Source organism: Sphaerodactylus townsendi, linkage group LG05 (assembly GCF_021028975.2).
Source record: "Sphaerodactylus townsendi isolate TG3544 linkage group LG05, MPM_Stown_v2.3, whole genome shotgun sequence".
In the NCBI taxonomy this organism is placed as follows: Eukaryota; Metazoa; Chordata; class Lepidosauria; order Squamata; family Sphaerodactylidae; genus Sphaerodactylus; species Sphaerodactylus townsendi.
This window is the reverse complement of record NC_059429.1, coordinates 110,789,456-110,802,872: the sequence shown is the minus strand read 5'-3', so window position 1 is coordinate 110,802,872 and position 13,417 is coordinate 110,789,456. Positions and strand designations below refer to the sequence as shown.

General features: G+C 45.8%; 1 protein-coding gene across 1 annotated transcript; it reads left to right on the top strand.

Annotated features, from left to right (window-relative positions):
• Positions 1-200: 200 nt before the first annotated feature.
• KCNK15 (potassium two pore domain channel subfamily K member 15) lies at positions 201-10,954 on the top strand. Its single transcript, XM_048498591.1, has 2 exons — positions 201-892; positions 9,925-10,954. The coding sequence occupies exons 1-2, from the start codon at positions 610-612 to the stop codon at positions 10,839-10,841; spliced, it is 1,200 nt and encodes a 399-aa protein (XP_048354548.1). The 5' UTR covers positions 201-609; the 3' UTR covers positions 10,842-10,954.
• The last annotated feature ends 2,463 nt before the right edge of the window (positions 10,955-13,417 follow it).

Sequence of the window (13,417 nt, the reverse complement as noted above, 5' to 3'; positions counted from 1 at the left end):
TCATTTAATCACTATCCTCATCCTACTTAACAACACTTATTCTAGTGTCAGTTTTCTCCGGCTCACTTAATCGGATGCACAAGAGCTTCTATTGCAGAGAAGAAGAAGAAGAAGAAGAACCCCCGAGAACAAGGAAAGCTTTTCTGCAGAAAAAGAAAGCGTCCAGGGGCAGCCATGGAGAAGCAACGCAGCACTGGCGTCCCGGAGTAAGAGGCGGGGGCGCGCGGGGAGCCACCTCCCTTTGGGTGTGGCCTTCAAGCCGCGCAAGAGCCCCCCGGCGCCGGCGAGGGGAGGCGTGGCCCCGACCAGCTGGGCGGCGGGGTTCCTTCTCCTCGCCTCTCCGGCTAGCCTGGCAGGAGCGCACCGGGGCGTTGGGTGCCAGCTGAAAGTCGCCGGCGAGGGGATAGGATCGCGCGCACAGGTGCCGCCGGCGGGAAGCTGGGCGGGTAACATGCGGGGCGACAGGCGATCCCGGAGGTGAAGAACGGGGCGTGCTGTCCGGAGGCGGCTGGGCACGGTCTCCCCCCCTGCGCGGCGGTGCCATGCGGTGCCCCGGCTGATGCGCCCTGCCCGGGGCCGCCGCCGCCGCCGCCGCCGCCACTGGTGGCCATGAAGCGGCAGAACCTGCGCACGGTGGCGCTGATCGGCTGCGTCTTCTCGTACCTGCTGGTGGGCGCCGCCGTCTTCGACGCGCTCGAGTCGGAGGCCGAGACCGGGCAGAGGCGGCTGCTGGAGGAGAAGCGCCTCGACCTGCAGAGGAAGTACAGCTTCAGCAGCGACGACTACCGCGAGCTCGAGCGCCTGGTGCTGCGCGCCGAGCCCCACCGCGCCGGCAGGCAATGGAGGTTCGCCGGCTCCTTCTACTTTGCCATCACCGTCATCACCACCATCGGTGAGTGCCCCGCCCCGCCCCACTGCTCCTGTGGGCGCAAGGCTGACCCTCCAAGGGCTGCTCCCCTGGCTCAGGGGTGACCAACTCCGACGCCCCAGATATTCCTGGACTATGATTCCCATCAGTCCCTGCCAGTATGGCCAATTGGTGGGAATCGTTATTCCATGATGGACACCTGGGGCGCCAGAGTTGGACACCCCTGCTGGGCCTGGTCGCTCTAAGGCAGTGGCTCTCAACCTGTGGGTCGTGACCCCTTTGGGGGTCGAACGACCCTTTCACAGCGGTCGCCGAAGACTCTCTGTATCAGTGTTCTCCATCTGTAAAATGGATAAATGTTAGGGTTGGGGGTCACTACAACATGAGGAACTGTATTAAAGGGTCGCGGCATTAGGAAGGTTGAGAACCACTGCTCTAAGGGCAAGAGGGAACTGATGTCAGGGCTGCCTCTGGGACAGCGGTTCTCAACCCTCCTAATGCGGCAACCCTTTAATACAGTTCCTCATGTGGTGACCCCCAACCCTAACATTTATCCATTTTACAGATGGAGAACACTGATGCAGAGTCTTAGGCGACCCCTGTGAAAGGGTTGTTCGACCCACAGGTTGAGAACCACTGCTTTGTGGTTGACTAAAGTCCCCCCTCCAGTCCAGTCCAGTGAGGTGAGGATGGATCCTTGCTTTCAATTTTAAAACACAATTGCTTAAGGCAGGGGTGTCCAACCTTGGCCCTCCAGATGTTTATGGACTACAAGTCCCATCAATCGAGGCTGATGGGACTTGGCCTTGAACATCCAGAGGGCCTAGGTTGGACATCCCTGCCTTAAGGTGTTGCAGAACTCTATTCCACAACCATCAGTAACATAAGAAGTGCCCGGGTGGGTCATTTTGATGGACTTAATACAAGGTTGTTGCATGGGTTTTGTTTCTTGCTCAGATCAAGGTCTACCTTACCTGGTATTTTCTTTTCTGCAAGAATGTTAGGCTCCAGTTAGCCCTAGGCAATGCCCATATACCAGTATTTGGCTAGTGATTTGTTGGTTTACCTTTCACCCACCCCTGTTTTAGTGCGCCAGCCAGCTCACATTTCAGACAGAACTCAGCCTGGTATTTATCTTTATCATTGACAAGATTTATACCCTGCATTTCTGGCCTGGTCACCAAGGCAGCCGGCAGATTAAAAATATACATAATGCTAGATTTGAGTCCAGTCACACCTTAGAAACCAACAGCGTTTTTAGGGTATCTTGTTCTCTAAGGTGCTACTAGAATTGAATCCGTGTGCTCTATTGCAGACCAACGTGGCTTCTGAAACTAGGTAGTTTTGAACTGCCTTAACTGAAGGATCCTGGGAGGGCTTTTCAATGGTGGGAATAAGGTTTCCTACATGTAACTTTGAACAAGAGCCAGTGGTCAGTGGTAGAACCCACATCTAATACAAAGGGGGATCTTGATTAAACCTTTGCATTCAAGGGTTGCAGTCGGTAGGAAAGACCTTGCCTGAGATCCTGGAGAGTCGGTACTTGTCAAAGTAGACAGTACTCAGCTGAAAAGACCAAGATCTGATTGGATATGAGACAGCTTGATAAGTTTGACCTGCAGAGCTTTTCATTTGGGAAATGAACCACTGGGATCCCCTTGAGATACTGCCTCGATCTGGGGCATTTCAGTTTCTCATTGATCTCTGAACTGTTGGCTTTTGTTACCCTTCCTTTATTTCAGGTCTGATTTCTAAACATTGACTCTTGCCTTTGGCAGCTCCACACCTTGAAGTGATTGACTGATCATGTGTTGTCATGATACATGGCCAGTATATCATTACCATGCATGAACATGTGACCCAGGATTATTAGATCCTAGGGAGCCCACATAGCGTAGTGGCTCAGAGTGGCAGGCAATAATCAGGAGAACTGGGTTCTGTTCCCCACTCCTCTATATGAAGTCAACTGCTGGGTGATCTTGGGCTAGGCACAGTTCTCTCAAAACTCTCTCAACCCCACTTACTTCACAAGGCATCTGCTGTGGAGAGGAGAAGGGAAGGCTGCTTTGAGACTCCTTAAAAGATGGATAAGTGGGGTATAAAGACCAATTCTTCCTCTTACTGTATTCTTATCATTTCTTCAATTTTCCCCCTCTTGGATATTGCAGACAAAGAACTAAGAGCATGAAAGGAAGTGCTGAGTTCCCAGGCACATGGGCCAGATGGAGAAACTATTGTAATTACTGCATTTTTTTCCAGTTCTCCTCCTTCTGCCCCCTCCCATAAACTCACACCTTTTATCAGCAGCTAGTTTCACAGCATCTTCTCGTATCCCCATATCTGACAAGCTGGATACTAAATATTGCATGTCAGTAGCTAATTATGGAAGTTTGGGTGACAGTTTCGTTGGTTGTCCTTTTGCAAAGGAGCCTGCCAAAGCTCAGCTGCTGTTGGGGAGCGCAATCTCTTTTACGCGACTCACTTTCATCAGCGTCAAGCCTGGTTTCCTTTTACTGGCTGTAGAAAGAAGCAGAATCCCGAGGGGGTCCTGTTGCTTGGTGGTGGATGTGGAGCCCCAGTCTGGGTGGCCTGGTGGACGTTGGACAGATAAAACCCAATTTGCCCTCGGTCCTTAGAAAACTGTTGTTCAAGTTTGATTGAAATAGATGAACTGCCGTGCAAAAGCATGGCTACGCCCTTGTTCCGCTTCTCTTTGTTCCAGGTACTTAATTCTAGTTTGTAGGGTTAAATTTGTTTCCTCCCTTTTTCATTTGAGCTTTGTTCCAGTGGAGTCCGTGCAGGAGAACGTCTCCACGGAGCATGGCCATGTGAATAGCTTGAACAGGATAACTTCATCATGGTGTTGTGATTAAGAGCAGGTGGATTCTAATCTGGAGAACCGGGTTTGATTCCCCACTCCTTCACCTGAGTGGCAGGGGTTTATCTGGTGAACCAGATGTGTTTCTGCACTCTGACATTCCTGCTGGGTGACCTTGGGCTAGTCGCAGTTCTTTGGAACTCTCTCAGCCCCACCTACCTCACTGGGTGTCTGTTGTGGGGAGAGGAAGGGAAAGGAGCTTGTAAGCCACTTTGAGTCTCCTTGCAGGAGAGAAAAGTTGAGTATAAATCCAAACTCTTCTTTTTTTTTTTTTGCTTTGGGTGCCAGAGTGGTTTAGCCCAACCCAGACATTATCTCATGAGGGTCCTGAGTACTCTGGTTTGCAATAGTGGGGATTTCCTCCTCTTCCCACACTTTTCCTATACTGTTAGACTGTTTCCAGATTTATGTGCCAAAAAGAGTATTTTCCTTTCTGGCATTTGAAGGCAAATCAACTTTGGCTGGAATGGAAAAAAAATATTTGTTATAAAAATGCACATTGTAGCTAGGTGCAGAACAAGCACCATGTCTTTGTAATCTTCTGTATTCTGAGTCCTTCAAAGAAAGGATGAGGTCATCTTGACAGCAGATGAAGGGTAAGATCCATGTTGGGAGTGTCAGAGTTCAGAGTGGCATCCATATAGTTTTGGGAAGGCCTCCCAGCCAGACATCCGTAGCTTGATTCATGAAGCTTCAGCCTCCCATCCAAATACTAACCAGGACTGACCCTACCTTGCTTTCGAGGTTTGATGAGTTCAGGGTAGTCATGCTGGTCAATTGTACTGTACACTCACACGTTGAGATCCAAAACCATGGCTTTTCAACTGGTACACTTGTGACAGCAAATTCACAGTTTTGTACATGATGGCGTATGTACCATGTTCCTTGTTCAGGCAGAACACAGTGGCTGAAGCACCCTAAAAGGGGCAGAAAATCGGTGTCACAGTAGTGAATTCTGTCCATCCGGTAAATGAATGTTCTCCAGGATGTGTGACTTTGACATGGTGGAGTTGTCTCTATCAAATTCAACTTAAGTTTGGCTGGATCATACCCAAATTGGCTCATCTATTTAAAGCTGACAAGTGTTATTATCTATTTAAAGCTGAGGAGAAGTATTTATAAGGCTCGGAGGTGCTATAAAAAAGTGTTACTGCCCACAATGTGTTTATAGTTCCCCTTTATATCCTCTTTGAGGAACAGATAATACTTCTTTTTTTTAGTGTTTTGCAAGAGTGGAAAAACTGTTGGACCAAAAGTAAAAGCTGGCTGAAGAAAAGACTTGTGCATTCCATGTGTAACAATACCTCTGGGCGCTACGTCTTCTCTTAACCACTAATGTGCATCTCCAACCTAAAATTCTGGAGGTTTTGCTTCAGAATTTGAGTTCTTAGTTAGCTGCCTGGAAGGATTGTTTCCAGTTTGCCTTCTATATCCACAGTCACCGATGCCTGCTAGAGCAAGAAACCAAGCCAAGGCTGCACTGGAGACAGGGTGTGCAAATAATCTGGTTGCACATTATTGCAATCTGTCCTTCCCAGTGCATTCCTAAGTAGAATTACAGAGTATAAAACTCTGTTTAGGATTGCATCTTCAGTTTCACCCCAGGTACCGTTGCTTACAGCCATCGGTTATAACCAGGCCATGCTTCAGTAAGAAAAGGCAAAATACTTTAAAAATTTGACAATGAAAATGGTAGGCTTCTTTAGACATTTCAACAACGTAGGTCAGTGTGCATTGGGACTTGTTCACATTGAATCTCTGTATATTTAGGTTAGCTGTGTGTGGGCTTTGTGAAAGTCAGGGATTGCACCTAGCTTAACAAAGTTGTTACAAAATGTACTGCCAGTGATTGTTATCTAGTTGATTGAGATGCATTCCTACCTCAAGGCAATCACTACAAGATATATGTAACCAGCCTGTTACATATTACTACTGCTGTAACGGAGCATTCTTTCCTTGATCTCTTCTTTGTGACTTCACATACACGTAGATAACTAGGCTTACCCCTGACACTTCCAGGGGATATGGGATGTTGCCGTTGCTCTGTGGGGGCAGGCGGCCAGGTGGCTTTATCTCTATCTGTCGCAGACCTTGGGGGTGCCTTGCCTCTGGAGTAACTCTTTCTCACATTTGTTGGGAAAACGGAAGCGGGGATAAGTTCTGAATAAAGGTTCGCCAGAACTGGCTTTAACAAGCTAGATGCTTCATTGCTTTCCAATAAATGCTGCCGATCAACAACACAGAGTCTGTTTATTGATTCAAGGTTCGAGACATAACAGTGAACTGCAGAAACTAGTATTGGCCACTGCATTCAGCATGCTGAGAATTCTGGGTTAGATGTAATAGAGTTCATTTCTAGACCTTTTAATAATAAGTTTAGAGTTTGTAGGAGATGGTTGGTGAAACTGAGCAAGATATTCATGGGCTCTGCATAGCTCCCTGAAAGCTATTTCACCCCATAATTAGTAGACAAATAAACTATGCAAATAAGCAAGTAGAGAAATTTTCATGGGTGTGCATGGCTCATTGAGTCTTTGATTTGTATTGGGGGCAGAATAGATAAAAATAAAAAAAACCCTACAGGACTATGGGTTAAATTCTTCCCTAAAGTAAGGACTTAGTGAATTCTGGAACAGTTTTATGGGGATGGTATAGAATTTTGTCATTTTATTTTTGAAGTTTTCAATTAGCATTTCCGCTGACGGTGGCGGCCAAAGGAGTTTATACACCCCATGGCATTCCACTGAGCACAACCAAAACAGCGTGAACATTCAAATCATACACTTTAGATTCGTCATAAAAGACAGCAGCTTAATCCCAAATGCAGCAGTCCTTCAAAGCAATGACAAGCAGCAGATTATAGCTCTTGTGTCTGCCTTTGAAATCTTGGTTGATAGTCTTCCCTGGTGAAGGTCTGATGCAGTATTTCAGCAAAGTATATAAGTTTGGCCGTCATGACCTGGTCAAGCCCCAGATTTCTTTGTAAGATTTTTGGAACTGCTTAACTGTGCAATACATCCTTCTATGCCCACTGATTTCAGTGCTTCTAGGTTTAACTCTGTTTAGGATTGCATTGTAAATGAGATGGACACAGGCTTGAAACTGTAGAGTTCATGCACTTCCTTATTCAAGAGAGTGTAGCTCTTGATGGCTCCTCCATCCACCCTGAGCTGCTATGCGGTTCTGTGGCTACAAATTATTTGCAGTGCAGTGCTACGTGTGTTTATCCAAAAGTCAGCTCCCATGTTCATTAGAGCCGATGAGATCCCAGGTAAGACTGTAGCCTTGGTTACCTGTGGGCAGAAGCGGTCATCAGTTTCTGTTGCACCTGCACAGCTTAATGATGTTGGTGATTTTTTGGGGGTGCGTCCGATTTCCCAGGGCTACCTAGATTTGATCTTCTCCATTTGTTTATCTGACATTTTAAAAACAAAAATGGGGAAGTTAATTGGCTGTTGGTAGTGGGAGTCCTGCATCTGCGCTCAATGTTTCAAAATAATCACAAGCTGTTTTGAGTTTCACGTGTACTAAGAGGGACAATCTGATCTTTCCTGGTCTGAGAGTATATGTAGGAAAGGAGTTCGAGGTGTACCGTCTTCCACTCCAGCACCCTGGATAGAGGTTGAAACAATTGTTATGCAGTCCTATTTCCAAAGCTGTTTTCCAGTAGTATTTTAAACCAGTTAGTATAAAAGAGGACAGGTAATTATGAATTTCTTGCTTTGTGTGTGGTGGGTAGGCTAGATGATCCTTGAGTCCCTTACAGCTTTGTTTCTATACGAATTTGAAATAAAGGTGCATATAAGGGGAACAGGAATGAGCATACTGGCTTTGCCCCCCTGCGTGCTTGGTGTCTACATATGTTGACATTGACCCCCACACATTGTCTATAGAACACTTGTCTTTCTGCTTTGATTTTGTTTTGCTGTCAACAAAATGGATTTGTGTTTTGTACCTCTCTGGGGTCTGTGCAGCTTATCTCGTCTGCTAGAGCTTTTTTTCCTGTGAGCATTAATTAGCAGAAATATAAATACTAAATATTCTGAAGTTCTCTGAGGTGTGACACCTCTCTTTCATCAGAATATATTAGAAGTAACTCCATTCAGCTTCTGTGAAAAACTGTGGTGATGATTAAAGTCTATGGAATTGTGACATGTGCTCGACACTACAGTGTTTGTTTTTGATACTACAGTGTCATTGCACTTTTGCGCTGTGCTGCACTGAAAATTTTTGCTCTAACATCTACTCAAGATTCAATATGGTCAGTGGATAAGGTGTTGTGTTTACTCCAGTGAGACCTGATTAAACCTCCCCCCCCCCCACTTGACCGTAAAGCAGTTTGAGTGACCTTGGGCCTAGGCTTGTTGTTAGGAAAAATGGGACTCCCAACCTTGAAGGAATGAAGTAAATAATACATTGGCAGAGCCAAAGTTCTTATTCAACCAATAGTTCAGCTGCTAGGCTGATTGAGGGGATTGTTTACTTTTAGTTTGAGGGGACTATTTGTTTCTAGTTAGTTCCTAACTTCTTCTGTTGCCTGTCTCAATATTTCAGAAGTTCTAGATAAGGATTCTGTGTCTTAACATGGGTTCTGTTTCTGGCTCTGTATTTTTGGAGCTTCTGTGGACCAAAACTATGGACTACAATGATATCCTCTGCTGCTCTGTCTTTCCTGTAGCTTACTTATTTTGTCAACAGGTATGAGATTTGTAAAAGCATAAGTGAAAGATCTTCTAGTGCTCTTTGCTTGGAATCTATCACCAGCCTGCAGGGAGATTGGGGGGCGGGGGGCAGCTCAGCAGTGAGTGCTGCAGTGGCAGGCCAGCCCCAGCCCCCGGCCTCCCTGCAGGCTGGCTCCTGCCTCCTCCAGCTCTGTGGGTGAACCTGAGCCAGCCACATTTTTCCTCTGCACCTCACGAACATGAAACCTTGCATGATCTAGGACATCCCTTTCAGATCTTGCCTGAGAGATCACAAGATAGCCTTGTTTGTTTGTTTGTTTAATATCCTGCCCCATCCCCACAGGGATAGGGCCAGATGTTGTCATCTTCCCATCTTTAATATGGGAATGACAAGAATTATTAGCTGACAAGAATTATGGCTGACTTACAGTGACTCCATGTTGGGGATATCCAACTAGTGCTCTGCCAGCTGCATTGGCACCAGGCAGAGTATTGGATTGAGTTTAAGGTTCCAAAGCGCTAAACTGGCTGGAACCATTGTATTTGTCAGACTGCCTCTCCTAGTAAGTTCCCAAAGAGCCTTGCTTTCAACAAGTAACAATTTACTGGTGGCTCCTGGTCCAAAAGTTATCCAGCTATCCTCAACCAGGGTCCAGGCCTTTTCTGCTGTGGCCCCAGCCTGCAGAACACTCTGTCCAGTAAGACCATGGTCCTGTGGGACCTATTACAGCTCTTCAGGGCTGGAGCTATTCCACCAGGTCTATGCTTGGGAACTGCAATGGTGTCCATCTAACCAACTTTCCTTTCCTTTCCCCACCCCACCCTCTTTCTCTATCTCCTTTTCCTCTTTTTTTAATGTGGTTTGGTGTAGTATGGGAGATTATTAGTATGTTATTGCTCAAGTTTTAGAACGGTGCTGAATTATGTTAGGTATATTATTGGTTTTATTGATTTTTATTGTGCTGGTACATGTAAAGCACCCTTCTGGGCAAGTGAAGCCTATAAAACTAATCTTCTGTGTTAAGGATGACTAGGATTGTGATAGAAAGGATTTTGTTGTGCTATTTAAACTGGGCCATGTGTGATGGAAGAGTGGTACTTCCCCTTTGCACTTTTCCACATTTGGCCCTTGTTTTGATTGATCATTGTTGAAATGGAAAATGAATTGGTTGGGCAGGATGGGGTGGGGTGGGGGACAGGACTATCATGTGTGTACCCTGGCACTTGAAACCACTCCTCAGTGCTCTTAGAAAACCTGGATCTTTCTGAGTAGGTGAGACTGCGTCTTCTTTCCGAAGCTCAATGTCAGATGGGGTAACTGAGAGGAACATCCAGTCCTTGAAACTAGTAATTATATCCCGAGTTGCTTATCCTCTTGTGCCCCTGCAGAGCAATACAATGGCCAGAAATAGAGATGACTCTGAAAGCTCTTGAGGTAGATTTTCCATTGCTTTCTTGTGGTCTAGGTAATGCATTTTCTCTTTCTCTTGCTGTAGGTTACGGGCACGCTGCTCCTGGGACCGACGCGGGCAAGGTTTTCTGCATGTTCTATGCAATTCTTGGCATTCCACTTACCCTGGTCATGTTCCAAAGCCTTGGCGAGCGCATGAACATTCTGGTCCGGATGGTGCTAAAGAAAATAAAGAAGTGCCTGGGGATGAGGCAGACAACGGTCTCCATGAAAAACATGGTAGTGGTGGGGTTCCTGTCCTGCATGGGAACGCTGGGCATCGGCGCTGCGGCCTTCTCCTATTTTGAAGGTTGGACCTTCTTCCACGCCTTCTACTATTGCTTCATAACGCTGACCACCATTGGCTTCGGAGACTTCGTAGCTCTGCAGAAACACGAAGCTTTGCAGAAGAAGCCCCCTTACGTCGCTTTCAGCTTCATGTACATCCTGGTGGGCTTGACGGTGATCGGAGCTTTCCTGAACTTGGTGGTGTTTAGGTTTTTGATCATGAACTCGGAAGACGAGAGACGGGATGAGGAAGAGAGGGCCTCCTTGAGGAGAGCCAGGAATTACATCAACCTAAGACCCAGGGAAAGTAATAGGAGCCAAAGTGATATCTTGCTTCCCATAGAAGACCGGACGAGTCAGATGAACCTCATCCCACTGATGCAAGAAGACCCCGAGAGGCAGAGGGGCAGGTCCTCCGGCTCCACCACAAGAGTCCCTTCCTTTTGTACCTGTCTGTGTTACAGGCCACGGATGAGCAGGAGTCCAGATCCTTCCCACCCAGAGGCCTTCAATTGCCATACAAATCTGGTTTATTACAATTCTATTTCTTACAAAATCATGGAAGTTTCCCTGGGTGGTAAGGACCACACCGGCTTGTCTTCTCCCCGGAGCACTTCGTCATCCAACAGCCCCAGTTGCCGGGAACATTCTCGATTGCGAAGGAAGTCTATCTGAAGTGTGCATGCTCTTTTAAACCCCCTTTTTAAACAAACAAAACAATTTAATTCATGGCTGTGTGTCTGCAACTGAACCTGTCTTTTGATGATAAATTATTGTGTGTGAGTCTGGGTGGTTGTGATTTGCCCTCTTTTCATTTCCTTGGCCTTTCCTTCCCAGGCACTCTCTGCACAAACTCATACTCTTTCTAGTCTCGTAATGCACCACCATGAACAATGCTCTTTAAAGACTAATGGTGAATAATAGTTCCTCCCAGCATGTCACAATGTTTGCTGTTGAAATAAGCTTTCAGGGGGTTCGAATAATACAATCCCACTGTGCATGCAAGTTTCTGTGCCTTCTGCAGAAAGCTCTAATTATTTTCTAGATAATTTTTATAGATATACATTTGTCTAGGTTTTCCAGTTTGTTTTCCCATGCAGAATGGTCAGGTGCATGATACCCATCAGCAGTTAGACTGGTGACCTATGAAAAGATTCTTCTCTTTTGCAGCAACATGAATTGGTTTTGAACACATGAAGTTTATACTAGTCTTTCAAAGTCCCAAATAGTTTGACTGACTCAGGGTCTCCAGTAGAGACCTTTGAGGTTACCTACCACCTGATCCTTTCACCTTCAGATTTTGGGGATTGAATCTGGGACGTTTTGCATGCACAGCAGATTCTCTGCCACTGAGCCATGGCCTCTTCCCTGCTCTGCTTCATCTTGTGACTTTCCACCTACTGCGGCCGCCATTTTATGATTGTGTCAGAATTCCAAAGTTGCCCACAGGCTGAGAAAAGTTGGAGGCCCCTGGTGCAGAGCTGTACTTTAGATTACAATTCTTGCTTTTATTGACAGTCTGGCACCGTCTGTTAGAACTGCTGTGCCCAGAAGATTGCTTATGAGACATCCTTATCCATGAGATATTCTTAAAGGCCATGTGCCAAATAATACGCTGATACTGAATAATCACAAACCCTAGTGCCTCCTCTGCCAATACTCCCATAAGACAGGGACACAGGCAAATTCAGATGCACCCTAACATACGGTGGTGGGATCCAAAAAATTTAGTAACAGGCTCCAATGGTGGTGGGATTCAAACAATGGCGTAGCACCAATGGGGCTGGGGGGGGGGGCACGACAGGGGCATGGCCGGGCATTCCGGGGGCGGGGCATTGATAATTTCTCTGTTACTGTAAAAAACTCTTACTGTAAAAAAAAAGTTCCTAATTTCCAGCTGGTATCTTTCTGTCCATAATTCAAACTCATTATAGCAAGTCCTATCGTCTACTGCCAATAGAAACAACTACTTCTCCTCTAATTGACTGCCTGTCAAATACTTAATTTTGTTTCTAGAAATCAAAAGAAGGATACTTTCCTTAAACAAGGAACTTTACCATATTTCTAAAACATGTTTTTAAAACAGCCCAACAGGGAGAATTATCCCGTTTTCTACCTTTGCTAACCAGCCACATAGGAAACAACAGGACTTTATGCCAACTGTGAAATCATGAGTGGTCACTACAGTTTAGTGAAGATTCACCATCACCACTGTTCGTTAACTATATTCTGAAGGGCTAATACATTCAATACTCAAAATAATTTGCACTTTAGATTATGACACAAATTCATTAAAACATGGATCCAATGGACCATTCCTACCTCATAGGCATATTCAAGAGCTAGATATCAAGGCTACTGCCAGGATACACAGGTCATGACTTTTTTAAAAAATTGAGTAAGCATTAGTAGTTAGTACCTTTAACCTTTCACTTATACAAAATGCTTTGTAATCCTTTAGCCCCATAAATACCTAAAACCAGTCATTAACACTCCCTTTTTATTCCTGGGCTAGTCACAGATTTCAGTCCCACCCACCTCACAGGGTGTTTGTTGTGAGGGGGGAAGGGCAAGGAGATTGTAAGCCCCTTTGAGTCTCCTGCAGGAGAGAAAGGGGGGATATAAATCCAAACTCTTCTTCTTCTTCTGTTTAAAGTAAAAAATAAACCAGAACATTATCTATTGTGAACTAGAATTCGCAATCCATACTGTATATTCTGCAAATATTTCACATTAATTAATCCAGGATTAGAGACACAGATTAGCATAACATTCTCACATACAGGAATACAGAGCTTTCAAGTGGCCAAGCATCGTGGTAAATCACAATTTATCAGAAAGTGAACAGACAGTGCCAAAATAAATAGCCTACCAAGCAAGTAAAGAGTCCCCTGGACCCAACAGTAGTTAAAGGGTCCCTCCTCTTACTAGCCGGCAAGCTCCGGGCTACGAGAAAGAAGAAGAGAGGGGGAGGCGAGGGCGTGGAGACGGAAAAGCGGACCCAATTAGTAACCCCCTCTCGGCACACACAAATAATTAGTAACCCACTCTCGGGAACTGGTGAGAACCTGCTGGATCCCACCTCTGCTAACATATAAATAGGATAAAAATAAATAAACGTGTCTTCCCACCCCACCCCCACCCCCCATGGGCTGCACTGTCCTTCATGTCTCCAGTACAGAGAACATTCTGCGTATCTTGCTGGCTTGGTTCCCAGGACTCTACGTTTTTCGTTTTTGCCTCTAAGGAGC

Bases quoted from the DNA above. Each gene is read 5' to 3' on its own strand.
- KCNK15 (XM_048498591.1), top strand. From the start codon at position 610: ATGAAGCGGCAGAACCTGCGCACGGTGGCGCTGATCGGCTGCGTCTTC. The intron at 893-9,924 runs GTGAGTGCCCCG...CTCTTGCTGTAG, and splicing joins CACCGTCATCACCACCATCG to GTTACGGGCACGCTGCTCCT.